This window comes from Cataglyphis hispanica, chromosome 8 (assembly GCF_021464435.1).
Source record: "Cataglyphis hispanica isolate Lineage 1 chromosome 8, ULB_Chis1_1.0, whole genome shotgun sequence".
Classification (NCBI taxonomy): Eukaryota; Metazoa; Arthropoda; class Insecta; order Hymenoptera; family Formicidae; genus Cataglyphis; species Cataglyphis hispanica.
This window is the reverse complement of record NC_065961.1, coordinates 7,416,013-7,442,951: the sequence shown is the minus strand read 5'-3', so window position 1 is coordinate 7,442,951 and position 26,939 is coordinate 7,416,013. Positions and strand designations below refer to the sequence as shown.

Sequence of the window (26,939 nt, the reverse complement as noted above, 5' to 3'; positions counted from 1 at the left end):
TATTCGTAACTTTCAAAGCGCATTGTGTGGTATTATAATTAACTGCCGATTTAACTTAAAACTTAAAACTTGCATAGTGATGCAAATATCTGAATCGTGTGTATTTAATTAATTATAAACTTGTTTATCTTAATATAATATTTAATTAATTACAATTGCATACATAATAGAACTTAATCTAATATTAAAGTGTTATTACTGAAGATAATAGCATTTTAGATATTTATAATACAGATCGCATTGTATGATGTGATATATAACGTGATATATATACGAGAGTGTGTATTATTTCATAAAAATAAAAGAAATTGGTGGAAGGTACATGGAAGAATAGTAAACAAAACGAGTATTGTATAATATATATAATTTTTAACTTTCTACAAACTCTTTTCTAATTATTTTCGCGTGATATGAGTTTAATTACTGACAAAATTATGCGAATTTTGCGCAAATGTCATCCTGATAAATATAATATAGAAAATGAATCGAAAGTGAATGAGCTGAAAAAATCACAAAAGAAAATCGAAAGAGAAAAGTTAGAAGAAATCAAAAGTAAAGCAGAAAAATTACTTGCGGATGGACGATGCAATTATGTAGGAAGTATTGAATATGCTAATTTGAATAAAATGTTGGCAATTTGTAATTTAGAGGTAATTAAATCTTTAATTTAATTAGGGTTTATATATGATAAAATGAATAAAAATTGTTTTATAAAATATATATAATTCTTTATATATAGTAAATATATATAATCACTTTAAAAATATATTATTATTATATATATATATATATATATATATATATATATATATATACATACATACATATATATATAGTAATTTATCTTAATAATGATCAGAATATTTTGCAATAATATTAATATCAGTTATACATGTATCTTTTTAGATTGGAGATGAAGTCACAGCCATTCATCATTTGGTTGAATCACATGCAGTAATACTTCGACAACACATTTTAAATAGGTATCAGAAATCACAAATGTATGAATCTCTAAGAGATAAACCTCAAATATATGGCTTGAAACCAACATATGTAAAGTTTGAAACTAAATTTGTAGACAATAATGAATCACTAAAATCAAAGCTCTCAGAACTACCAAAAGGTATTTATATTTTTTTTTTCATTTTACTATATATATATATATATATATATATATATATATATATATATATACATATACATATACATATATATATACATACAATATATAGAAATTTGTTATATCTTTCTGATTCTCTATCCACAGAGTGGTATATGATTCAGGTTACTGCCCAATATGAATCTTCAAATGTATTAAGGCATGAAAAATGTACATCTACTGTAATGCATGATATACATATTACAATATTGCCCACAGGGCCATTTGACATAGAACCTTTGTGTATAACTTTACCAAGACCTGCAACAGAAGTATCCTATGATATCTGTGAAGAAATTAAGAAATTATTAGGTAACAATACATATGAGTTACGAGCCACTTATGCAAATCCCAAGCAATATTGGATGATGCGTGCAGATCAAAACAACAAAATGAAGGTAAACATGAATTTAAACCATTATGCTTTTTAATAAGAAAAATTTAAGACATTTAATTACAGACAGCTATAAATGCATTGGAGAACATGTGGCTGCGTGAATGGAGAATACTATTTATGGCTGATCCTATTGAAAATTTAGAAATTGTAGATGAGTTGCATCAAATGTTGGATAAATTGATATCGGATTTCAAACCTTTGTTAGTAACATTTAATAGTTATTATTTAAAGCCTATTGCAGTATATTATTTGTGTATCTTGATTTTTGTTATTGTGCTATTTTAGCATTGAAATATCAAAGCGATGTAGATGGCTTCTGAGAAAGATACTCACATGCTCATGTTTTCTTACGCATGAGGAAATAGCGCGTGCAGTGAAATTTTTACTTCCTGACTATGAAAAGCTTGCAAATAACATTATTTTGTCTATTTATGGAAAGTTAGTATATGTACAAAAATTAGAAAGCGCAAAGCGAAAGACGTTAGTTTTAATTATCGACGAGGTAAGAAGTATACAATATTGTGTCGAAAAATAATTATATATGAATCTATAAATTTCTGTTTTGTATAACAATTCGTTTTATTTTTGTCTTAAGCATATGGATTATATAGCATTTGAAGCTATGGAAATTATTAAGAATCATCCTGTTACTCGTTTCCCTTCTTTACATGTGGCATATGCATTATTTAAAGAACATGAAGATACTATAATAGAAGGTTGTAAAATAATTAAAGCCAAAGAAGATATGGGAATCTGTATGGTCAATCCGTCGGGCAATTTGAATAAAATGGAAAAACGCATAAAGCTTTTTATGGACTTTTGGCTGCCAGAATGGAAAACTTACAACACAGAACCTAGCGAAGAAATTTTTGAAGACGCATTGATAAATCATGATATTTTAATGTATGAAAATTATTTTTCTATATATACCAGTGTTATTATTATAGACTATTAGTTTAATTGTATCTACTTTCTTTTTCTTATAGGTATACTGGCCATGGCAGTGGCATAGAATATTTACCAGGAGAAAATATTGAAAGAATGAGAGTGAGATCTACTGTTTTATTATTTGGATGTAGTAGTGTAAAATTATTTATGATAGGCGGAAGATATCCGCCTTTTGGTATTTCAAATCAATATTTAATAGCATGCAGGTAAAAAGGATATATATTGTTTATTTCTGTATCATGTGTAAAAATTTTGTTTTAAATTTATAAGTAAAAAATTGTATAAATTAATTTTATTTTCAGTCCTTGTCTTTTAGGTATGTTGTGGGAAGTAACAGATTTTGATATTGATAAAATGACTGCACATTTTATGAGTAATTGGGTTCCTTCAACGTCTGAGAGATCATGGGCTGATGTAGATATAGATAATTGGAATTCTGGTACTTTAAGTTAGTATTAAAAGATAAAAATCACTTTTATGTTTTCTGTTCAATATTTGATAATTTTTTATAATGAAATTTTTTAGAATTTACGAAGAAAACAGAAAAGGACAAAATGGAAACGGAGTCAGAAATGTTACGGGCAGTGGCAAAATCTAAAAATAAGTGCTCTCATTATATGACAGCAGCTGCAATAATAGTGCGAGGCTTACCAATGAAAATAGTTTAAATTCTTCCTAATATTGCAGGTATATTTTTTTTATGATATTGATGTAAGCTAATTTTTTTTCTACATCGTATACAAAAGTGATTGTGTTTTAGAAGATAAAAGAATTTTATTTTGATTATTTATAAAGCAAAATCTGTATTTTTTTATGTTTAAATGCGAAAATATTTTAAAGACGCGATTTTAAAGATGCAATATATAAAAATAATAACAACGTATAGAAAATATTATACATTCAAGTATTTTTAAAAATTGTTAAAAAATTTTTTCAACATATATATGTCTTGGCCAATTAGTATTGCCTTCAAAGATTCGCGAGCATAGATTACACTCTTTGGTCACATAATAATCTGTGGTTCTGGTACAGAAGTGGAAATGCTTTTATGTGGCAAAACTTGTCCACCATTAATATATAATTCATCCTTCACAATAACATCTTCCCCTAGTACAGTTGTACCTTCCATTCGCACCCATCGTCCTACGACACTTCTCCATCCAACTATACATCTGTTTAAATAATTGTTAATTAGTTTGATATTAATATCATACATGAAAATCTTGTACATACACATAATATAATTAATACTTGCCCATCAAGCCATGCATGCTCTTTTATCACAGCTGCCTTAAGAATTGTGCTTCGTTTAATACAGCATCCATCAGCCAAAGTGACATCAGGTCCAATCGTGACATTGGGACCAATTCTGCAATCCTTCCCAATTGTAGCTGTCGGATCTATTAAGACATTCCCCACTATGCCTGGTCCAGAATAAAGCTGTTCGGGATGCTTTTGCCTTAACGAAGCAAGGTACATAGACATTCCTGAATAAAATTATAAATAGATTATATAGATAAATATATTAGATGTAAACAAACAAGTTAACTTGTATATAAGTAATGTATAAATACCTGTAAGAAAGTCTTTAGGTTGTCCTACATCCATCCAGAAGCCTGGCAATTCCATTGCATATAATTCTCCATCCTGAGCCATGTTTGGAAAGACTTCTTTTTCAATGCTGGTAGGTTTCAATTCTATTCTGTTCAATACACTTGGATTTAAGATGTACATGCCTGCATTTTGTCAAAATAATTTATTTTTTTATATTATACAAATGTGCCTACAATCCATAAGATTTTTCTACACAAGTCTTGATATTTTCATTATCATACCTGCATTAATTTTATTAGATATAAACTCTTGCGGTTTTTCGATAAAACTCTCAATTTTTCCATCTTCTTTGTATACAACTACTCCATATTTTGATGGCTCCTCTACTTTAGTGACAATTATTGTTCCCTCTTTACCATGATTCTCATGAAACTCGAGAAGCTGTTTAAAGGGAAAATCACAAATAATATCAGAGTTCAAAACGAAAAACGGATCATCACTGGCACATAAATATTCACGCGCGAGCGCAAGCGGCCCAGCAGTACCCAACGGTTCCGGTTCATGAGAGAAGATAAGTTTTACTCCCAATTTCTTTGCTTCATGAACCAACTCTTCTTCCATTTGCTGTGCTCGATAGGAGACAGCCAATATCACTTCCGTTACATTTGTTTGTACCTAAAAATATTAATTCAAAAAAATATACTTAGAAATAATGAAAATTATATTTTCACAAACTTTGATAAATTAATCAATTGTCAAATGACAAATATTTATATACCAGTGCTTCGATCTGATGTAGAAGCATCGGTTTATTTGCAAATTCAACAAGTGGTTTAGGTCTACTTAAAGTAAGAGGTCGCAATCTAGTTCCATAGCCACCTACAAGTATTAAAGCACGCATGGTTTGTAACTTTTTCCTCTTTTCATGCATCCCTAAAAATCCTGTAACAGTTACAATAGAGAAAGAGAGGTAATTTGTGCTCTGACAATAAAAACTAATTTCATATTTTTGATATTAATATTGTATATTATATCATTTCTTATTAAATTACTTTATTATCTTTTTATGTTTTTATTCTGCTTTACTGCAAATTATACATTTATTTATTATTATTTCATTATATATATTACTAAATTGTTTAATATAGATAGTATAAATAATAATAATCTTACATAGTATTATTTATTATTTTTTATCGGATACATGCAATGTTACTTACGTACAACGCACGTCTTGTTAACAAAGCAATGCGGTATCTTTATGCGATAACTATTGCCACGTAAGACGTGCTTGTAATTGAGGAAAGCGCGCTATGAGTTCACGGATATATTCGTGATTATAGTAGCACGGACTATCATATATGATTACATATGATAGCAATAACTTTCGCGATATTTCACAATCAGCACGAGGAAAAATAAATTACTACAACAATCATATTCCTTATACATAATGATTACATTATTTGTTTTACGAATCTTTGTGGAGGCTAATTAATTTTCCAACAATATCACTAGACGCCATGTTTCCACCTGTCAGTGCTCGCCTATCACACTGTCATTGTTGACATGAGGGTATCATACTTTTGTTATTAGAGGTTAGATGGCAAAAAGATTTTATGTATGAATGTTTTCACTATAAGATTGATTTATAAATTATCTATCTAAAGAGATTTCAAAAATATTTTTTCTATGTAATTATTAAATTGATAATGTAATATAATATTTTTAATTGTCCATTAAGATAATGTTAGCAAATGTGACATTGCAAACAAAATATGATTTAACTCAACATTTAATATATATTTATCTACAAAAGAGAAAAGAAATTTTTGAACACATGTCTCTTTATTTTGAATTTGTATATTACAAAAGAAAAAAGAAATTCTATTCCTTTACAAGAGCAATAGTTTATTTAAATATAAAATACAAAGACAAATTTGTGTGCATAAGTCTTAAACAATCATCTCCAGTTCTCTGGCATAGTCTATAGCAAGCGTTGCTAATTCAGAGCTCGGGATAGGCTCCTCGGACTTTTTCTCATTGGTTGTGGTAAAATAAAAATAACCATCCTTGGACAGGTTCCAATTTTTCTTGGCGGCAAACGCCTTTATGTCTTTCTCCGTGTTTAAGTTGAGCATCCTCGCAGCATCCTGAATAGAGATCTTGTCATACGCGCTTTCCATACATGCACCGATCTCATCGCGAACAGTATTCAATAAAATGTCTATGAAAAAATTGTAGGATGCGGCAGGCACGTTGCCCTTGGCCAGGAAAATCTTGTTGTATGAACCCTCCATCAAGTATTGCTCCAGACTTAAAGGATGCCTTATGTAGACATTGGATTGTATCTGATCGGATGGCAGGAGTTCGAGTTCTGTGTGAAATTCAGCGACGCGATTTTGCGACAACAGAAACAGGAGATTCAGACCAAGAAGCTGATACTTATACGCTGATTCCATTAAACCGGATTTGTAATCGAAATAATAGCATTTGAGCTGTGCCATGTATCGCTCGAAGGAAGGTATATCTTCGGCGGCAATACTCCATTGCGCTCCAATTTCCAATATATCTCCTATGATAGATACAAAATGAATATTAATATTATATTTGATATATATAATTGTGAAATTTTTTGAACAATACATACTGGCAATTAGTAATTCATTTTGACTGGCCGTGCTGTTTGACGTCGGGAGAAACATTAGATGTGTGAGACCGACCTGCATAGAATATACAAATAATTATCAAATATTTAATTGTTAATATTATATACGATAATTATGAAAACTTTATATATATGCAAATATCTAAAAGCCGGAATGTCAAACATAATAATGAAATAATCACTGAAATTCGAAAAACGAGTAAACGATGACAATTCATTTTGACAATCCATAAATACGTTGAGGTTATGATGAGATATTTTTGTCAGCGATTATTTTGCTCGACATTTCATAAATAAAACATGTAAATTACCTTCAATTGATTGAGCAATTCGCTGCATTTCTTCAAATTACACGGAGTTTTTGTCCACTCGCGTTTTAAATTCTGATACAAGGAAACAACATCCTTGAGGGCAGCCATTTTTAATTTCGCCGTGGAACAATCAAATATCTGAGACACGCAATCGTCGAATCGTCTCGGTTCACAAGCTCGGTAGAGAGGATAACGCACCAAGCATGAACCGTACACACGTGATGCGCAGAACGCTCTGCGCATCACAACACACGTTTCACATTTGAGATAAATTCGATGGAAAATAATTATTTTTGATAATCGATTATTTGATAATTGTTTTTTTTCAACATTGCTCATTTTTTCGAAAACACCATTCGTTCACGTTACATAACCTATAGATTTTCAGTACTGACAGTAAACGCAGTAATATTGGAACACGAGGAAAGTCTCCATGCGTGCGCAGAACTGCGTCGCCGCGTCTGCGCAAGAGCACACATGCGCGTACAGCCGGTTCCTAATGCGAACATTGCTTCCTTTTCCTGTGACTGGATACAATGGCGTCCGGAGTAAGTGGCTTTCACGCGGCACTTTACCGGTCGACATCTTCATCGTGACGCGCCGATGTCGGCGTCAGATTATCGTAAAATGAATCTTGATATGATGTATCATTTATTACATTGTGGATTTTTTCTTTCAGACTTTATATACGTACCCGGAAAATTTCCGTGCCTACAAGGCCCTAATAGCGGCACAATTCTCCGGTGCTCAAGTCAAAGTCGCCGAGGATTTCGTCTTCGGCGAGACCAATAAGACCGAGGCGTTTTTGAAAAAGTTTCCACTGGGAAAGGTAAGTCGGACGGTTTTAATCTCTTTCGGAAAAATTTCTGTTTGCAATACAGTTGATGATACGCTTTTCCTCTTACGCATAATGAGAAAAGTTACAAAATACTTTTTTATTTTATGACTAAATTACATTATTTAAAGAATGCTCGTTTGTTAAGTATGTTATATCGTTTTTACAATTATCATTAAAGTTTTATATACAGACATTTGGCGATTCATATGGTATCACATTGACATGATTTTTCAATTAATTATTCATATATGATAAAAAACTTATTTAGATTAAGAAAGATTTATTAGATTTAGAAAGATTATTTGGATTTATGATATGGTAGAATAATATAATAATAAATAATTTTTAATTTTACATAAATATATGATCATGTAACCATATTAGAACAAATGTATAATGTATTATTTTTATGCGCATAATTAGAGTAAGAGACTGTAAAGGAATTTTGCTACATAATGATATTGTTCTATAAAGAAACAATTATATTCTCAAATATTATCTCAATTATGTAAAATCTATAGGAGTTATTGTAGCAATTGGAATTATTGTAATATGTATAATTTTTAAGGTTCCAGCATTTGAAACAACTGATGGAAAATATCTTACAGAAAGCAATGCAATTGCTTATTATGGTAAGACCTCTTTGAAAAAGAATTATTTTGATCTATTTATCTATTGCTTTCAATATAATTTTTTATTTCTTATTTACAGTGGCTAATGAACAGCTGAGGGGAAAAACTGATATTGATCGCGCATTGATTATCCAATGGCTTGGCTTTGCCGATTCTGAAATTCTTCCTGCTAGTTGTGCTTGGGTATTTCCCCTACTCGGAATAATGCCGTACCACAAGCAGGTAATAATTGCATCTTTTATTTGGTTTTGCATATATAATTTATATGTATCCTCCTACAAAGGCAAAATTGGCGAAATTTTATAGCCATTCTTTGTAACTCAAAGAGGTAGATTAAATCTGTGTGTATTGGGCTTATATGCATATGCGATGCATGCATATGCTTTTACAATATTTCATACATTTTATAATATCAAGTTTATTTTTATACGATAATACTAATTATCAAATATTACTAAAAATTACCATAATACAGTTTTAATATAGCTAATTAAATTTATATGATTGCTGTTACATAGACTGTTGAGCATGCTAAGGAAGATATAAACAAAGCACTCACTGCTCTGAATTCGCATTTACTTACACGGACTTATTTAGTGGGAGAACGATTAACTCTGGCAGATATTTGCGTAGCTATGACATTGCTACACTTATATCAGTATATTCTTGAGCCAGAGCTGCGTAAGCCTTACATGAATGTAAATCGATGGTTCCAAACCGTTATCTATCAACCTGAATCTATTGCTGTAATTGGTGCCTTCAAATTGGCGGATAAAACTATTGAATATGATCCTAAGAAGTTTGCAGAAACTCAGGGAAAGGTTAGTATTTTAATAAAAATATATATAATGATGTTATATAAATATAGGAAAAAGAGAGAAAAAAATTTAAACATTGTAAATTGTCTTTATTGTTTTACTTAGAGTTCAAAAAAAGAAAAAAAAGAGAAAGAATCTAAGAAGGAGACTAAAGAGGCGAAGGAATCGAAGGAATCCAAAGAGTCAAAGAAAGAATCTAAAGCCTCGGTAGATAAGGCAGCAGTAGAAGATGAAGCTGATGCAACAGACGAAGCTTTAGCTGCCGAACCGAAAAAGAAAAATCCATTTGCTTCAATGCCTAAAAGCAACTTCGATCTGGATGATTTTAAACGTTTTTACTCTAATGAAGATGAATCTAAATCTATTCCTTACTTTTGGCAAAAGTTTGACCCAGAAAATTATAGTATTTGGCTTAGTGAATATAAGTACAACAATGAATTAACTAAAGTATGTAGATACTCTTTTCGCTAATATTAAAAAAGCATTGAATATCTTATCATTAACACATGCTTCTTATTCATGCAGGTTTTCATGTCCTGTAATTTAATTAGTGGTATGTATCAACGATTAGATTCGTTGAGAAAAGGTGCATTTGCCAGTGCCTGTATATTTGGAGAAGACAATGACAATACTATCAGTGGCATTTGGATCTGGCGTGGACAGGACCTTGTTTTTACAGCAAGTGTTACACATTTGAATGAATATATAAAATATTTATAAATAAAATTTATGTATTTATATATATTTTTTATTTATTTTCTATAGTTAAGTCCAGATTGGCAAGTGGATTATGAATCTTATAATTGGACGAAACTGGACCCATCAAAAGAAGAAACAAAAGAATTGGTCAAGCAATATCTCAGTTGGACTGGCACAGACAAAGAAGGACGGAAATTCAATCAAGGAAAAATTTTCAAGTAAATGTTGCCATATGCATCAAATAAACCCTATTTGCATGAAATAAACCGAAGGAAACGATAAAATATCAAAAGTTTACATATGTCCTTCATAAAAATCCTAATAGAATAAACTGATATTCAGAATCTCTCCTATATATGTTCCTTTCTCTTGATCTCCATATCAAATAAAATCTTTGTGTGTGTGTGTGTGTGTATTATATACATTATATATATACATACATATACATTTCTTATAATATATTTTCTATAATTAAAAAAAAAAAAAGATTTTTTAGTGGACAAATATCATACACATTTGCAAAAATAAATTTTTGTTATTTTGACGCAATTTTATTCATTGTTTTATATTCAAGTCGCTGGCATGCTTAATTATATCCATATAATTTGAGTTACTATTAAAATATCTTGATATATTTATATAGAACAAAAGATATTGAATCTTTCCAATAGGAAAAAGAAATGTATCATATTAATATATACAGTACATGTAAAAAAAGAATAAAAACAGATATTTTGAGCTCTATGTTAAGTTTATGAAAAATGTAATAATTTTATGGTAGAAATGTTATATACATATATGTATTTTTCGCATTTGTATAATATTGTGTGAGATTATATTTATGTAGACATTTATACATGTATTACACATCTATGTTTTAACACATATGGATAATTTTTTTTGATATTACAATGCAGTATATTTTTATAGAAATAAATAATATTCAAGAATTAAAAAATACATAAATATTCTTATCTTGTCAAGTAAAAAACTGTACTTATTAGAAAACGAAAAACATACATTTTTTGTTATTTAAATAAATATCCACGGTACAATGATATTGGACAATTTTGAGCGACAATATTAAATGAATAACAAATGTATTTTGTAACAAAGTTTCACTTTATTACGTATTTACATATGTTATAATTTATTATGGAAATATCATTTTTTGGTAATTCTTAGAATCCTTTTATGTTCATCCAATCTTTAATGCGATTAACGCAGTCACCCTTAAATTTAATTATACCAGCAAATTCATGTATCTGACTAGGAGGTGCTTGTCCTGTACATTCTTCTATATATTTTTTAATATCGCGATCTAATTCCCATATATCTCCTTGAATTTTACAAAGCTTTGTAGTTTTTTTAATTCCTTTGCTTGATCTATTCAGATACACAGGCTGCATATAATTTCTATTACGTTCTATGAAATAGGGATAATCCGTGGGTGATGCTGTTAAATTAAAACAAATAAAAAACATTTTTTAGAGTTATAAAAAGAGATTTAAATATATGTATATTTTATGTAAAAGTATGTAATTTAATTATTATTATTTACCACGTGCAGGTTTATAACCAGATGGTAGTTCAATATCTCCAGTGGGTGGTTTAGGTACAATTTTATATCTGAGCAAACGCTCTACATACTTCCATTCATCTGGATCTTTTGTAACTTCATAATTTGTGTAATTTGAAGGTTTAGTATATGTGGGGGATGATTTGTAACTGCTCCATCTCTGTTGAATCTGAAAAAATGAAGAGTATTTGTATTAAACTGCGCATATTATTGCAAGTTTAGTTTTAATAATTAATTTTTTGTATATCAAATAAATAATTCGTACAACTTATCAATATTAAGATAATATATCAAAAGAAAAATTCTTGTTTTTAATATATAAGGAATATTACGGTCAAAAAAATTTTAACATGTAATTTTGTATGTAATATTAATCCAACTATACGAGCAACTGTGAGAGTGTATATATCAGAAAACAATAGTAATAATTAAACAATTTTTTTAATTATAATTATAATTTATATATAATTAAACATAATAAATCTCATTCTCTTTTTTCTCTAAATTTTCAAATATATACATTCGCAAAAAAACTCATATATGAACAATATTTGTAGGTTAATAAAACATTTATCGTTGCATCATTTTTTTGCAAATATTAATCGAATCGCGATAAAATCTTACTCGTCAGTAAATTGTAAGTTGGATTAACAAATCACATTATACATATCACGTTATACAGAAGCATCGTGTATCTACACAGATACGCCAAAAATGAATCGCGGTTAAATCGAATCTTCTCATCGCGGCTATGTATTTTTCTCGTGTCTGAAATAATTGTCGTGCATTTATCGACCTGCAGTACGCAATCAACGATTATTATATTCGCAGGTGATTGCGAGAGAACAAATACACTTGTATATACGGCTAGTGTACGAAGGCCCTTCGGCCTGTATCTCATCGCACAAATAAATATGATTATAAAGCGAGGAATCTCGCGCGTACCTGAGAAATTACGGGCGCGACATTACTCGTCGTGCACGAGGATTTGAGGATCGTCGCGAGGCTGCCGCGTGCGAGAATCCGAAGGGCGGCCATTTTGGGGACTCGGGTAAATATAAGGGTCGGCATCCGCCATTAATGCGCGCCGTACGAGACGGGCGCGTCTTCCCTCTCGTGTTCTCTCTCACGGTTAGAGACTGACCCATCTACCTATCGCGAGAGTCCTCGTATCGCGGGACTACCGCGTATCTATTTAACCCGCGCGTCATCCGTCGTGACGTTCGTTTTCGCTCGTCCGCGAAGTTTTAGGCTCGCGAGAATAGCATCGCCGCCGCCGACAACGACGACGACGAAGACAGGCAATTCCGATAGGTAGGTGAACGCGTCCGCGCGCTCGCTACAAGGAGCTAAAATCCGCGCTTGTAACGCGAAGTCGAGTTAGCGCGCACGTACTGTAGCTATAGGAGCTATAGATTATAGACGGAACGAAGTGAGGTGAGGTGAAGGATAGAGTCCGATAGAGAAACTCGCTGTCTCGCGTCGCGACAGTTCGAGGCGCGGGTTCTTTTTTTTTTCTTTTTTTTCTTTCCGGACTCGCGCCAGGAACCGGCGCGGATCACACGCCATCCCATTTCGATCGGACGGGGGTGCAGTCCGGCGAAGTGACGCGCCTTCGGCGCGGCATTATCGCGAACGGACTATGCTCCTGGGAGAAGCCGCGCGCCACGGCCGTCAGGTGGCGACAGCCGGAAAACAGTGGGACGGCGTATAGACACCCTGCAACGGGACTGTCTCTTTCACGGGGATCGTCGTCCGCGATTTTTCTCGCGATCATCACGGACCTACGGCAGGATTTTTGGTCCCCGAGGTGAGTACTGTCGCTCGGCTTATCGGAGGGCCCGCGTACGCCCGTCACCGAGGCGTCGCGGCGTCACGCTGGTGCCCCGAAAACCCGAGCCGTGCGCCCGACCTTTTGTTTATTCGTGGCGATTTTTTCGCGACGACTTGTCGCGACGATTTCGCCGCCTTCCGCCGCGGTCCCGCTCGGATTTCCCGACTGGGCAGTTAGCGTGTGGCATGCGCTCTCTCGCGAGCGCGGAATCGTCGCGATCGGTCCCACGCGAGCCGAGATATCGCGCGAAATATTTCAGCCGCGGCTCGAGACGGGAGAGCCCGAAAGCGCGCAGCTAGCGAGCGAGGCGCTCCGTGCATCCGTGTGTTAACGCAAAGTTTGTCACGTAATTTTTCTGGCCGCCAGGGCCGCATCTATCAGATCCGCTATCCTGTCCGTTTCGGTCGGATCGGAAAATATCTTGCGCTTCTCGTCGAAGCTCGACGCCGCGTCTTGTTTCTCGCCCGTTCCATCCCTCCCTCCCTGCCCCTTTCTTCCCCTGCCCTCCTTTCGTCGAGAAAACATATTTGCGTCTCGATTGCACCTTGTTAACTCGTAACGAAATATATCGGAGTCCACGTGGTTTGTACCGCATTCTCAAAGTTTGGATTCGTTATATTACTTTATATGTAGTTTTTTCTTTCTTTTTTTTTTTTAATGATATTTATATAAACGTGCAATATATATTTGCAATTATTATATAAACAAAAAAATTATTTAAATTAAAAAAAAAATTTTTTTCTGTTTTTTCATTGATTTTTAAATATTCCTAAATTTAATGAGATAAACGTTGAAAATTATTTATTTAATGTAATTTATAAAATAATTTTTGTAATTTTTTTTTGATGAAAAGAATAATTGTAATATTTTGTAAATTTTGGTAGAAGAAAAATGTTCTTTTCTAGAAAATATAAATGATATTGCAGGAGCCCAATGTGGGTGGAAGTGAGATGGCATCCAGGGAAAAGAAACCCTTAGCGCCTTCCAAATCAAAACAGAAGGCGAGTAATGACTCTGGCTTGCCATCCAATGAGGTCAAGAATAAGAAAGGCAAGTCATTGCCAAATATAAAGCAGCAGCAGCTTGCGCAAGAGATTTTTGATACAGTAGCAACAGGTAGTCAGCTCTCTGCTAAACTAGAGGCAAGCTTGCCACGCAGGAATGCCCTTAAAAATCTGAAACGCAAACAGAACCTAAGAGCAGCCAAGGCAAATCTCATTAAGTCCAAGGTTACCAAAAAAGTGACGAACAAAAATATACACAGGATAGCTTCTGACATTAAGAAGGGTGTTAAAACGAAAAGAGTTAAGCAATCAGACGAATCAACTGTTAAGACAGTTGAGATTGCTTCGAAATTTTCGGAAAATCAGACAAACAATAGAGACAACGAAGGCAAAGGAACTGAAACACCAAGTAAAAGTGCCAAGAACAATCTCAGGACCAAAAAAATCAAATCTGACATTCAGAACAAAGAAGAGGCCAGTGCTACATCTAGCGTTAAAGTTAGTCCAAAACTTGGCAGAAAGGGAAAAACAGCGGAAAGTCCTGATTCTTTGTCTAAGAGTGCCAAACCAGCAAAGTTCACAAACTTGAAGAAAAATAATAGCAAGGACTATCTCATCAGAGTTGTAGAGGATAACAGAGATTTGCAAAAGAGTGCAAAGAATCGAAAGAACAGTGGCAAAGAATCAGATTGTGGTAGTATAAAAAGCAATTCTAGCATTGAAAAATTTTCAAAGGCAGTTTTGGATGACAAGAATTCTATTGATCTTACTATAGACGAAGTTATTGCTTCTTCGATGTTGAGTGATTCTGAAACTGAAAATCAACAAAGCACAGAGAAGACTGAAGGAAAAGTGACAAGGAGTAAGAAAATGTTAAGATGGGGTACGAAGATGAATGAAGATATTGTCTGTGAAATTGAAATAAAGAAAGAGCCTGATACCGATGACATGAAAGTTACATCGGATGGAGAATATACAGAGACAGATCAAGGTTTCCACTTCCAGAATGCCATTCAATTGAGAAAAAGATCGAAAGTCGGCTATATCGAAATGTCTCAAAGAAACTTGAGAAATGGAAGACAACGACAGTTGTCAGATTCGGGAAATTCCGCAGATAATGATTCTAAAAAGCGTCTTATATTAAACTCGGATGGGACTAATACCTCGGATAATTTGATAGAACATATCTCGGACTGTAATACAAATATGGATTCTTGCTTTTCGGATCCCAATTGTAACGAATCTCAGACTACAACTATGGCATCGAGCAAAGAAGAGATTTGTTTGAAGGATGAAGTGTCCAAGAGTTTTGAGGAGGAAACTGATATTGGATTGGAAATCGAGAATAATAATAATAGTGATCGTATGGATAGAACAAGTGAAACGGGTCCGACACTGCGTTCTAAAACTAAAGCTAAAATTATTGAAAACGAAGCAACAAAAGATGACGATATTAAAATTGAAGACACACGAATAACGCCCAAGAGTGCGGAAGCACAAGAAGATTCAAAGAAGCTTATCTTACTCAAATTTACAGATAAACCGAAAGGTCGTAGGAGTAGTTTAAACATAGAAATGAAAAAGACAGTTAATTCCTTTTACAGTACAGATAAATCTGTGGATGGTAATTCAAAATCGCAAATAGATCAAATGATTGAGAATATTAAATTAAATATTGCAAAATCCATTGAGAGCAAAATATTTTGTCCAGAGAAGGGTCTTGGATTAAGCAAAAACTTCGATGTGCCCAAAATCGAAGAGATTGTCGCGCCACTCAGTACAGAATCGCAAAAAATGGGATTAGAAGATAATGCCGATGAAGACAGATCCAACGTTACGAAAAACGAGATCACGTCAGATAGTTCGGAAAATTCAGTACCAAAAGTGGCCGATACTGCCAAAGAGATTGAAGAAAAGCTAGTCAAGTCTGATATTGGGGAAGCAGAAACGCATTCGCAGAACATCCAGGAGAACAGGGCCTCCGATAGTGACAAAATTAATGTACATAATATTTGTGAATCTACGCGTAATATAAGTAATAATAATAATAATAATGCTGCATCTTACAACAGTATGGATGAATCAGAAATCGAGAATGTTGGTTGTAGTACAGCCAGCAGTGCCTCGGTCAATTTCGGTGATAATGAATTGAAGACATTGGACGAGAATAAGAAGATTGCTACGAGAAAATCTTCGAGGATCAGTGATAAAAGTTCAGACAGCGTCAGTAATTCTGAAGCTAGAAGATCAATTTCGAGATTGGAAGATATTTCAGCGGAACATATACAAAGACCTACGAGTGAGGGCATGATTTCAGAGGACACGCTAGCCCGTCAGCTTTCAGATGATAATGCTGCAATTGCGCTAGTACCTGCATCCCCTCGGCAAGCAGAGGAGAGACTTACGGAAAAACATACAGAAGCGAAAGAATTAGATACTTCTCTAAACAATTTGGAAGAATCAGAAACGCTGGAAAGTATATCTCGCGAAGTAGAGAGACTAGTAGCGGAAGATCAATTTGTCAACTTATCATTACCAAATGCTACAAATGATACATCATTAAGCAAAGAAATAATTTGCGATACAATGGTATCGGATAAGGAGTTAGGGATCGAGCATGTAAATAAACAAGAAGCATCTGCTTGTAGTGACGATAGTTCTATGCCGTTAGAGTCAGCTGCCAATTCTGTAAACGAGATATCGTGCGAGAGCCATACGGATGGCAAGCTTGTCGATGCAATTGAGATATTACAGGAGAACGATGCTTCCTGCAAAACAGCGCAAAGCGCGAAGCATTCTAAAACAAATTACGTATCAACCACCGCAAACTGTGATTCAAATAGCGAATGTAGCTCTGTAAATTCTGTGCCTGTACGCACGTGCACTCCCGTTCCTCGACAGAACGACGAAACCAAGGAGCTCGATCGAGGTAACGACTGTAAAGAACTTTTCAATGATTTAACATCAAATTTAGACAAGAATGTTTTGGAGCAAAATTCGGAATTTAATGAAACGGACCCAAGCAATAAATCATCAGACAATAAAGATCCCGAGGAACAGAAACCTGCCAACGAGAAGAAGAGGCGAGTATTACGAACTCGCGATAAGCAGAAGAGACAACAAGTTGCGTCTCGTAGTAAAGAGTACATCGATAGCATAAAAATCAAGGCAGAGGAAATTAGTGTTCAAAAGACGCAAAATTCCAATCTACAGAGTGATGCTAATGAAGTGCCGCAAGGTTCATCAGCACTGGACAGGACTGTCATTTCCGAAGGTTCTCAGAAGATTGAAGATACTAGTGATTCGCCTAATAGCAATGAATCAGATGACGTCCTCGAGTCTCAATCCCGTACCCGTCGCAGTAGAGACATGAAGAAGCGTAAGGAGGAACCGCCATTGTCCAACAATTCCAAGACCAAGCGAGTTAAGCGAGATTCGCGAAAGTCCGATCAGCAGAATAAAGAGGAGACTCTGCTGGACAACGAAGTTGCCAAGATCAATGAGAATAATAGATCCTTCTTGAACAAGTACGTCGATGCAGAGCGTCCGGACAACTACCGCGAATTTTTCACGAAGCACGAGCAAGATGGACTTGACAAGAAGGGACCCAATGTGCGCAGCAAATCAGAAAACGACTTAATGATCGGCACAAAGAGGTGCAAAAGCGGGGAACGGCAACTTTCGCGAAATCTATCCGAGAATCACGTGTCGAAGCAGACGACTGACAATATAGATATCCTGGAAAACGAATGTAAGAGTCCCAAGATGCCGGAGCTCGTACAGAAGGATTCCGATGAGACTTCTACGTCTGGCGAGTCGTCTAATAGCGATATGCCAAAGATCTTGGAAACGCCTGAAGATAAAGAAAGAAAAGAGTCAATCTTGCGAACATTGGGGCTAGAATCTTTGGAAGAAGCCGCGAAGAGATTGCAAAATCAGCAAAAAATTAAAAAGGAGCAGTCGTCGGGCACTTTGAAGACGATCTTCAAGGTAAAGGACAAAGATAAAGACAAACGGGGATCGCGATCTCCATTAAAGATGATCCTCAAACAGGGACGCGGAGACGGAGAGGGGGATTCACCCGAGTTCTACACCATTCAAAAGGAGGTAAGACAGCGATTTCACATGCTTTTTAATCGAATTTAATTCGTTCACTCAACAAATGTTTTTCTTATCGTTTCCATTTTTTTCTTTTTGTATTTTTTTTTTCTTTGCGTTTAATTTAAACCGCTATGATTTAAAATTATCGATTGATCAAATGAAAAAGATTTTTTATATGCAATCTATTATCATTTTTTAGAAATTTATACCCTTGATTTTGTAACACACTCATTTAATTTGTACGTCGCGTGCATGAAAAGCAAGGGTTTAAAAAATATATCGTTAGTATGCGGATGTGTGAGCTCTCTGATGAGTTAATTTGACATATTTTATATATATTTTTTACAATCGATTCAATTATATTTTGTTTCCTTTTTTTTTCAGTTTGGAACCAGTGGTTTGGGAGATAGCAGCTCTGGTGCGAACCGAAAGTTCACTACTAACCACAGACACTCTTGCGGTAATCCTGGTTGCGGGAATAACTAAATTGATAATCTCACTTACTTTTCCTTCATCGCCTTTTCCAAAGAAATATCATTTTTTTTTTTTTTTTAAAGTTAAACTAAGCTCGCGGTTATATCATCGAGAATAGCACAGTGCAATGAGCGACCGCTCACATTTTCATCTCAGAGGATTTAAAGCAGATTATTAATGTTTGAAATAGCATCAACACTCTATTTATATTCCCTCAGATTTTTTATTACATTAAAGCTATTCATTATGTGCCTAATGTAATTAAGAGAAAGTAATATGCACTAATCCAATACAAAATATTACGCAATACTATTTGTATTTCAGACCACTAGTTCCAAAAACTTACACTAGCCTAATATTTTTTTAGCAATGCATGCTGAAGAACGCTGTTGCTTTTCACCTATTACATTCTCACTAATACCGACGCCCTCGCATTATCTAAGATGGAAGAACAATTATACGTTCGATATGTAATAATTTGTCAATTTTTATTATATCACAGATGACGATAATGAAGATGCTACACCTAAGGATCGTCAGTCGCTTATCATTCCAGAGAAATCCTCCTCCTTTTCCATTCATCCCGGACGCGTGTGTGCCGACGTATGTTCCTACTGCTTCGGCAAGTTCGGTTCCCTGGACACGCCGATGCACCTAGCGCAAATAAAATCTGATGAAAGGCGAAAGAAGATTTTAAACTTGGAGAGACATCTTACGAAAGATTCATGTCTATGCGATGCGTGCTATCGTCACGTTGATAGGAAGGTTTGTTACTTGATAATAAACGTCGCGCGAATTCTCATATCACTCGTAATTTAACTCTAGATGTATATATGATTATAATTCTGATTGACAATTTATCTTTCTTCTTCTAGGCGAACACTAGCCCGGCAAATATGCAGCAGAAGCCACAGAAGCAGCACAGACAATTGATGGTATCAAAGTGTTCAGCTCGCGAATGTCGGGATCCTGCGCGACATCACGTTAAACGCCGTTGGTTGCTCAAGATAAAAGCCGCTCTACAAAATCAGGTAAATTTTTAGGATACTCATGTATCTAAAAATGTTTATGACAATATGACGGTGAATAGCGTATCGCTTGCACTTGCAAACGAGAAATATTATTACAGGTTGATATAGATTGGGAGTCGAGTCAGCACACTACGTCGTTCTGTGTTAATCATTACGAAAAGATTGGACGTTTCTTAATGTGCGCGCTGTGCAAACGCCGGCTCGCGCGAACGCACACCCACCAACTGACTAGCACGGAGATTGATGAATTGAATCAGCTAGTCGGTCAGCAAGGAATCCCCGTTTCACTAACGGCCGGCACGTTTGTATGCAAGCTATGTCGATACTTTACGCAGCTACAGCTCAAATACAAAGATCTCGAGAATATGAACATGAACCACAGGAACTTCTGTAAGAGTTATCGAAAGCGGTGAGTATATTACAAGCTAAGTCGAGAAATTTCGTTGAAGAAATAGAATTGAAGAAAAATGCTTTTCGACATGCAGGATCTTGCATTACCATGGAATCGAAGTGGCTGAGGACGAGGATGATGATTCGTCACAGCAGGCAAATCAAGTCAAGGATAAAAAGAGTAAGAAAAGCACCAAAAGCGCGCAGCTGAAAAGCGGGAGTTCTAAGTCTCCGGAACATGTGACGAGCGATACATCAGAGAAGTCAACACCGGAACCGAATAAGAACGAGGGTGTGGGACGTTCGAGCTCTTGCGAAATGGGTGGCGAGAATCATACTACGAAGGCGAGCAGCAACGAAAACGGTGGCACGGATATTCAATATCTTAACAGTATCGAGAGCGCCGTGGAGAATCTGAAGAAGCGTAAGATTCTCGACATGCACGCATACACACCGACAGCCGACGGCGTGACAACGGCGAGTGAGATGGTTGAAATTCTTGGGATGGATAACGAGGTTACTCTAACGCGACTGCCGAAAAGGCCGAAACTCAATAATAGTAACAACAACGACATAACGCCCGTAGTGCAGAGACTCGGCGCAAATCCTTCTATAAGCGTGCGAACGCTTTTTCCAGGCGAAGAGGAGATGAATCTTCATGTCAACATTGAGTTTCAGAACGTACGCGAAGTAACGCCACAGGGATGGGAGAAGTGCGCGACAATGATTCAATATGATCGCGAAACCAAGCACCTCTGGCAGCAATTGCAGCGACCATACGGCAATCAGAGCTCCTTCCTACGACACCTGATTCTTCTGGAGAAATACTATAGAGCTGGTGACCTAATATTGGCACCAAATGCTTCGCGGAACGCAATTAACTATTCCACATCGGTACAGAACAGACTGATATCATACGAAGGCCCGGAAAAGATGGACGAACCGATAATGGAACCGATTGCGGCGGAATACAATTCGCGCCGTTTAAGCGGTGGCTATTTATTGGAAAAAGATAGACTGTCAATGCCTGGCACAAGTTCAATGTCTAAACCATCAACTAGCGGCAGCGGTATGATGTCATTGCATTCGACGAAGGTGAATTCACCGCGGGTACTCAAACTCAACTCGGGAGTATCGATTATCAAAAAACCGCCGCCCAATCTGCAACGATTAAGCCTGCCGTCCACCAGCGGCAGCGGAGGAATTGTCGGTACTGCGAATGGTGGCGTTAAGCGGAAAGATGGACAAAATCTATCTTCTGCTTACAGCGGCGGCAGCGGCAAAGTGTTTCAATTGAGCGAACCGGACCTGAAGCGGATGCAATCGCTCAACAAACGGCAAAAGCCTAGCGACAGACAGTTTGGTGCCGGAACGAATAACGGATCGGTCGGCGGTTCAAGCTCGCCGACAAGCGGCAATATCAGATCGCATTACCAGAAAACGCAGCTTCCTGCAATTCCCACTGGCCACAGCCAACAGTTCCAGAGACACTTGCGGATGCAGCAGGAGATGCTAAGCCGACAGAGCCGCGGCGATTTCGAGCCGCTCATCTGTGACATGACGCGTTCTGCCGCAAACGAAAACAACTCGACCGGCCAAAATCTTATACAGAATCTTAATCTGCCCAAGTCTATCCAGGTAACGACCAAGCCGACGATGACATCGTCAACGAACAGTCCGATTCCGATTTTACCTAAGATCCCAAAATCGTTGACGGTAATACCGCAGACCGTCACGAGACCCGCTGACAAATGAGAGAACAAGAGACGTAAGTAGGCATTGTTGAACACACAATTTTTTAACTTCCTTTTCGAAGGAGAAGATATGATGCGGCGAATAGGAGAAATCGATTTGCACATGCGCATTTTTTACGCGCCTGATCGAAATTGCCGCTAAAGTAAGACAAGATGTTGATGATGATCAATGCTCGGAGAGCAATTTTTGCCTTACGTGAGCGCATCGCGATGCACTTACCGAGCTTGAACGCTCAAAATATACATATACATACATACATACATACACACACACACACATATACATTTACGATATACATTGATTTTATATTATAGTTAAACAGATTACAGATGATTTATATTTGTTGCATCAATCATGATCGCAAACTTGTAAATAGATTAATATAATAATTTGAGAAAATTGTGAAACACTTCGAGATTATAACAATATTATACATATATTAACAATCAAAACTTTAATATAAAAAAAACGCATTAACGAAAAACGTGTTGAACAATGCTATTTTTATGGAAAACAGTCGCCTAAGTGACGAAAGATAGCACAGAAGTTATTAATATTATCTGTAATTATACAATTTTACACAGTCATTATAGACGTCAATATCCAGGATCGTCTGATAAATAATTGTTGCAAACTGTAAAGATTATTTTACTGAATTTAATTTACTTTTATTTAATTTTCTTCGATATATTGGACATAAAAAAATAAAAAAATTAGTTAATTAGATAATTAGTTTCTTTTTGTGGGATATAAAAGCAAAATTCACACTTTTTTTACACTGCCCAATATACATATATTTGTGACCAAGAGAGAGAGAGAGAGAGAGAGAGAGAGAGAGAGAGAAGTTTGAATGATTTGCGTGTGGATCTTTTACTTAAAAATAATAGTAAATATAATATTAAAAATATAAGACAAAATAAAATTGCGTTCGTAATTAGATATCGAAAAAAAAGAAAATTAGAAAGTGTGAGTTTTGCTCGTATATCTGTTTGCATCACTCTACTTTATAATTCTGCATTAACAATCGTGTGAAATTCCATAGTGGAAACATTTTTACTATATCTTTTATATCACGGAAAGAAACCTGTCATTATATTACTATGCTATGAAATATTATTTGAATCATGATTGTCGTAAAATCGTTTTATTTTTATACATTTAAGCATTGTTCAACCGAATAGAAATATAAAATGATTTGACAACGAGTATATGAAACTTTACGCATTTTTATTTGTTTTGCAGATAAAAGAATGCTTGTTCATATATGTATTCTTCATGTATTTTTAAATTTTATCATGTATTCTGTAATCAAATATACTATACAATTATAATTTCTCAGTTATATTAGTTATATCTGTTATTGAAATGGTATCATCAAGATTATTTCAACTGCCTACAAATCAAGTAAAAATATGATATAATAATTTCATATTTCATTATCTTATAATGTATATATTTTTCACATTTTTTGCATACATAATGCATAAATGAGTGTTTTACAATTAGTATATTACTTTGAAATGTATTTGTACAATTTGAATTTTCCTTTGAGATGTTTCATATCTGCGGTAAAAAACAATCCCTCCTTTTTCTGATCCAATGTAATACAGAAATATTCTTTTAAAATTTGAAAAAAATTATAGATATACATTAGACGAATATGAAAGTATATGTTTTATCATTAAAAAAAATATTCACCAAACGATTAATGCATATGCTCATATATTCAAAGCACACACACACACACACACAAAAACGTTTACAATCACGCATATGCGTGCACGAATGTACGAATAAAAACATAGGTATTTACATGTATATTGACTATATATAATACCGCGTTATAAATAAAAGAACTCTTTATAAATATGATATATATATATATATATATATATATATATATATATATATATAAAATAATAGACATAATATTATATATATACATAATATAAAGAAAAGTACGTGTGTAACGGTATACACACATGCATACATACACACACGTGTTATATATATAAATGCTTTATTTTACTAAGGATATTTTTGATATATCTATATATAATAAATATATGTATATCGAATTAAAGGAAGGAAAGCAAATCACTAGCGATACGAGTGATCGATGAGTATAAATATTGTTATATCGGAACTATGCGGGATGTGATTATCCAAAATTGCGAATAGTCATAGCGTGGAGTGTGCCGCAAATATATATGACCATAAAATATGGTGAGAGACTAATTGCAACACACATACGGAAGATTGATATCGATTCACGATACATGTATGATTATTCTGATTTTATTCGACATTCTCACGATCAATAAAATTTTAGTTTCTTATGTAATTTGTTATCGATAAGAAATCGATCGCAATGATTTTACATTGCATTCAATGGTACTGTTTCCATTTTATTGCTTTATACAAATTTTCTACCTGAGATTTTCTTAATTGCAGTTAAGATATTTAGATAAATCCTTCCGAGAGATATAAAGTACTTGTGTTAATATATAAGACTTCTTATTTTAAATAATCTCGATATGAATTACTAATAATATCATATAGCACGTGTGCATAAGTATTTATTATTTTAATGTAGAAAATATTGCCTTTTCTTGTAGAATTAATTCCAAATTTCCTTATACAGAATTTCCTTTCCATAGTATTGTTGTATATTATCTTCTGTCTCCTGTATGACGTTTAGAATGACTTTATAGACTTTTATTACAGTGAAGCTGTAAAAAGCGCGAAAGCAATGCTTATTGTCAGTGACAACAAAAATTTACGATTCCGTTATTTAATTATATCAAATCAAATTAAAAAAAATTTGACCAAACTTTTCTTTATATATTTCATATGTGTGTACTTTTTTTATATTTTTGATCGTTCATGTATAACGAGCGAATAAATTCGGATTGAAAATGTATATCTTCGAGACACATTATCGTCGTGAGGATAATTAAACGATCGCTTGCGCTAATTACATTCGAATATTCGGCATTTCTGATTTACTCGTCATTTGTATGCGCCTAACGTAAATTAAGTGGCACACTCCACGGTGTGGCCTCCGCCATATATGCACACGTGGATGATGCGACGAAGGAGGGGAAGAAAAGTTTGCGGATCGCTAGCGAACGAGAACTGAGTTTAAGTTTTAAGAATTCTATTTTTCTTGCTGCACAGAAAGTGTAAATTAAAAACCATAGACTTACCTCGAACGATTTTGACTCTTGGTGATCGATTTCATCGTCGTTCTTGATTTGTAATAATTATTTAATATTATCATCCATACGGAAGTAAAGTTATTAAGCAATTATTTCTTGAAGAAAAGAGGCAATAACTTTCATTTACGGATAAGAAAAACCTGATCTGTAAACATGTTTGCTGATAGTCTATGTGAAAAGTAAATCAATAACACGTTCGAATTTTGATGATAAGTAATACGTTTGAAGACATTTTTTTTTCAGGTGTATGTTTGAATGATACTTGAATATTTATTTAATTTTTTTTTATGTTTATAGGCAAAATGGCAGCGTTCGAGTTGTGCTTACTCGATCTCAATTGCTCAAGTGTTCAATTTAATTTCGACATAAAATCATGGATCCTAAGAGTCAATAAACGTCTCGAGGATGTTGGAATGGGTGTGATTTCACCCAATTATAATGAAAAATTATGAAAATGCGAGTGAATAAAGGTGCTGCTACGATAACTTGAATTAGTATTTAATTCATTGCGCGCGATATATAATATATAATAATCACAAATTATATCAGATTCAAATTTATATCAGATTCAAATGTTTTAAAATTGAAAAGCTGTGCTTTTATGCATTAATATGTGTATGTGTGAAAGAGGAAATGAGAGAAAGAGAAAGAGAGAGAAAAAAGACAAATAATGAATGAAATACAATTGTGAATATACAGAGCAAATCTAGGATTAGGGATGAAATTATTTTGTAATAACATATAATATTATGTGTAATATTAATATGTATTATTAATTATATTCTGATTTGCTTTTTCCGCAAAAGTGAAAATGATTTGCAATATCGTGAAAATCGAGTTTGCTCAATTGCGATTGACTGTCGAAAAACCGTATTATATCAATTGCGTTTACAGTAGCAACAGCTTTCTTCATTCGTTGTTGTTTCACTTTTTTGGCGACAAAAAGAAATGCTGATCGGGTATATGTAAACTTGGCATGAAAAATAACCGATTTGTGTGACTGACAATCACTTTGGCAATGTGGAGATTGCGTTTTTGGATTTCGCCCTTCGAGGGATTCGAAGCGCATAATCCCATGTTCTTGTCGCGAAGAAAGTGAAACAATTAAAATATTGCGGCCTTGGCAACGAGCGGATCTCTTCGAGGAGAGCGAATAAAATGAGAGTGTGAAAAAGCAAGTATGTGATGGAAAATGGAACAAGTGTCGCGTCACGTAAAATGTTTCGATGTTCTTTGCGTGTGCGTGGACGAGAATATTTTTCAGAAAATGGTGATATCTTGCCTCTCGCGAGAGGTGATATTTTATTAAAACACGTGGAAAAAAAAAGAAAATGATATGAAAGAAATCGCTGCGCCTGCAGTTGATGAAGAGAAGCAATAAACGCGCGCTTAAGTTTTACGCGGATTGAACCTCTCGAGGACATATATAATATTTTATTACGCGCTCTTAGACATCTCGGGGACACATTGAGCGTGATCTTTTGTCTCATGTTTTGCGCGAAAATTTCCCCGAAGAAAAAAAAAGA

At 34.6% G+C, this 26,939-nt stretch overlaps 6 protein-coding genes across 10 annotated transcripts; 3 read left to right on the top strand and 3 right to left on the bottom strand.

Moving 5' to 3' along the window:
• Nucleotides 1-23: 23 nt before the first annotated feature.
• Nucleotides 24-3,970, top strand: LOC126851542 (uncharacterized). 2 transcript variants are annotated; one of them, XM_050595628.1, is made up of 10 exons: nt 24-650; nt 907-1,123; nt 1,268-1,557; nt 1,620-1,756; nt 1,842-2,058; nt 2,152-2,459; nt 2,543-2,710; nt 2,807-2,943; nt 3,030-3,191; nt 3,823-3,970. In XM_050595628.1, exons 1-9 carry the CDS (start codon nt 411-413, stop codon nt 3,170-3,172), a joined length of 1,857 nt encoding a protein of 618 aa, XP_050451585.1. In that variant the 5' UTR covers nt 24-410; the 3' UTR covers nt 3,173-3,191; nt 3,823-3,970. The 2 variants fall into 2 exon arrangements, with proteins under 2 accessions (XP_050451585.1, XP_050451584.1); XM_050595627.1 differs by having other exon boundaries at nt 2,807-2,952.
• LOC126851575 (mannose-1-phosphate guanyltransferase beta) lies at nt 3,202-5,621 on the bottom strand. Its single transcript, XM_050595683.1, has 6 exons — nt 5,279-5,621; nt 4,837-5,000; nt 4,340-4,733; nt 4,079-4,240; nt 3,760-3,991; nt 3,202-3,676 (listed from the first exon to the last, which is right to left on the bottom strand). The coding sequence occupies exons 2-6, from the start codon at nt 4,987-4,989 to the stop codon at nt 3,508-3,510; spliced, it is 1,110 nt and encodes a 369-aa protein (XP_050451640.1). The 5' UTR covers nt 4,990-5,000; nt 5,279-5,621; the 3' UTR covers nt 3,202-3,507.
• Nucleotides 5,622-5,943: 322 nt separating this feature from the next.
• LOC126851577 (26S proteasome non-ATPase regulatory subunit 8) lies at nt 5,944-7,204 on the bottom strand. Its single transcript, XM_050595686.1, has 3 exons — nt 7,038-7,204; nt 6,709-6,781; nt 5,944-6,633 (listed from the first exon to the last, which is right to left on the bottom strand). Exons 1-3 carry the CDS (start codon nt 7,143-7,145, stop codon nt 6,014-6,016), a joined length of 801 nt encoding a protein of 266 aa, XP_050451643.1. The 5' UTR covers nt 7,146-7,204; the 3' UTR covers nt 5,944-6,013.
• A 283-nt stretch (nt 7,205-7,487) lies between these two features.
• LOC126851565 (elongation factor 1-gamma) lies at nt 7,488-10,377 on the top strand. The gene is made up of 8 exons (XM_050595661.1): nt 7,488-7,585; nt 7,717-7,866; nt 8,444-8,507; nt 8,587-8,729; nt 9,026-9,328; nt 9,431-9,772; nt 9,851-10,003; nt 10,091-10,377. The coding sequence occupies exons 1-8, from the start codon at nt 7,574-7,576 to the stop codon at nt 10,244-10,246; spliced, it is 1,323 nt and encodes a 440-aa protein (XP_050451618.1). The 5' UTR covers nt 7,488-7,573; the 3' UTR covers nt 10,247-10,377.
• A 750-nt stretch (nt 10,378-11,127) lies between these two features.
• On the bottom strand, nt 11,128-13,123 carry LOC126851582 (probable 39S ribosomal protein L49, mitochondrial). Its single transcript, XM_050595692.1, has 3 exons — nt 12,549-13,123; nt 11,586-11,772; nt 11,128-11,480 (listed from the first exon to the last, which is right to left on the bottom strand). Exons 1-3 carry the CDS (start codon nt 12,672-12,674, stop codon nt 11,206-11,208), a joined length of 588 nt encoding a protein of 195 aa, XP_050451649.1. The 5' UTR covers nt 12,675-13,123; the 3' UTR covers nt 11,128-11,205.
• Nucleotides 13,124-13,262: 139 nt separating this feature from the next.
• LOC126851525 (uncharacterized) lies at nt 13,263-26,745 on the top strand. 4 transcript variants are annotated; one of them, XM_050595597.1, is made up of 8 exons: nt 13,265-13,413; nt 14,364-18,548; nt 18,927-19,002; nt 19,519-19,781; nt 19,892-20,047; nt 20,107-20,456; nt 20,533-22,205; nt 25,711-26,745. In XM_050595597.1, the coding sequence occupies exons 2-7, from the start codon at nt 14,388-14,390 to the stop codon at nt 22,190-22,192; spliced, it is 6,666 nt and encodes a 2,221-aa protein (XP_050451554.1). In that variant the 5' UTR covers nt 13,265-13,413; nt 14,364-14,387; the 3' UTR covers nt 22,193-22,205; nt 25,711-26,745. The 4 variants fall into 4 exon arrangements, with proteins under 4 accessions (XP_050451556.1, XP_050451554.1, XP_050451553.1 ...); XM_050595599.1 differs by lacking the exon at nt 25,711-26,745 and having other exon boundaries at nt 13,263-13,413; nt 18,927-18,960; nt 20,533-23,017; XM_050595596.1 differs by lacking the exon at nt 25,711-26,745 and having other exon boundaries at nt 20,533-23,017.
• The last annotated feature ends 194 nt before the right edge of the window (nt 26,746-26,939 follow it).

What these genes read in the sequence shown, in the direction of transcription:
- LOC126851542 (XM_050595627.1), top strand. Translation starts at nt 411, where the DNA reads ATGAGTTTAATTACTGACAAAATTATGCGAATTTTGCGCAAATGTCAT. An exon ending in CAATATTTAATAGCATGCAG is followed by an intron (nt 2,711 to 2,806) that starts GTAAAAAGGATA and finishes TTTTATTTTCAG; the next exon opens with TCCTTGTCTTTTAGGTATGT. An exon ending in TTGGAATTCTGGTACTTTAA is followed by an intron (nt 2,953 to 3,029) that starts GTTAGTATTAAA and finishes GAAATTTTTTAG; the next exon opens with AATTTACGAAGAAAACAGAA.
- LOC126851575 (XM_050595683.1), bottom strand. Translation starts at nt 4,989, where the DNA reads ATGCATGAAAAGAGGAAAAAGTTACAAACCATGCGTGCTTTAATACTT. An exon ending in ATCTAATAAAATTAATGCAG is followed by an intron (nt 4,241 to 4,339) that starts GTATGATAATGA and finishes GACAAAATGCAG; the next exon opens with GCATGTACATCTTAAATCCA. An exon ending in GAGCATGCATGGCTTGATGG is followed by an intron (nt 3,677 to 3,759) that starts GCAAGTATTAAT and finishes TTATTTAAACAG; the next exon opens with ATGTATAGTTGGATGGAGAA.
- LOC126851577 (XM_050595686.1), bottom strand. Translation starts at nt 7,145, where the DNA reads ATGGCTGCCCTCAAGGATGTTGTTTCCTTGTATCAGAATTTAAAACGC. An exon ending in AATTGCTCAATCAATTGAAG is followed by an intron (nt 6,782 to 7,037) that starts GTAATTTACATG and finishes TATTCTATGCAG; the next exon opens with GTCGGTCTCACACATCTAAT. An exon ending in AAATGAATTACTAATTGCCA is followed by an intron (nt 6,634 to 6,708) that starts GTATGTATTGTT and finishes TATCTATCATAG; the next exon opens with GAGATATATTGGAAATTGGA.
- LOC126851565 (XM_050595661.1), top strand. An exon ending in TTGCAGAAACTCAGGGAAAG is followed by an intron (nt 9,329 to 9,430) that starts GTTAGTATTTTA and finishes TGTTTTACTTAG; the next exon opens with AGTTCAAAAAAAGAAAAAAA. An exon ending in ACAACAATGAATTAACTAAA is followed by an intron (nt 9,773 to 9,850) that starts GTATGTAGATAC and finishes TTATTCATGCAG; the next exon opens with GTTTTCATGTCCTGTAATTT.
- LOC126851582 (XM_050595692.1), bottom strand. Translation starts at nt 12,674, where the DNA reads ATGCCGACCCTTATATTTACCCGAGTCCCCAAAATGGCCGCCCTTCGG. An exon ending in TCGCGCCCGTAATTTCTCAG is followed by an intron (nt 11,773 to 12,548) that starts GTACGCGCGAGA and finishes TCATTTTTTCAG; the next exon opens with ATTCAACAGAGATGGAGCAG. An exon ending in TGGTTATAAACCTGCACGTG is followed by an intron (nt 11,481 to 11,585) that starts GTAAATAATAAT and finishes TTAATTTAACAG; the next exon opens with CATCACCCACGGATTATCCC.
- LOC126851525 (XM_050595597.1), top strand. Translation starts at nt 14,388, where the DNA reads ATGGCATCCAGGGAAAAGAAACCCTTAGCGCCTTCCAAATCAAAACAG. An exon ending in TAACCACAGACACTCTTGCG is followed by an intron (nt 19,003 to 19,518) that starts GTAATCCTGGTT and finishes ATTATATCACAG; the next exon opens with ATGACGATAATGAAGATGCT. An exon ending in ATCGTCACGTTGATAGGAAG is followed by an intron (nt 19,782 to 19,891) that starts GTTTGTTACTTG and finishes TTCTTCTTCTAG; the next exon opens with GCGAACACTAGCCCGGCAAA.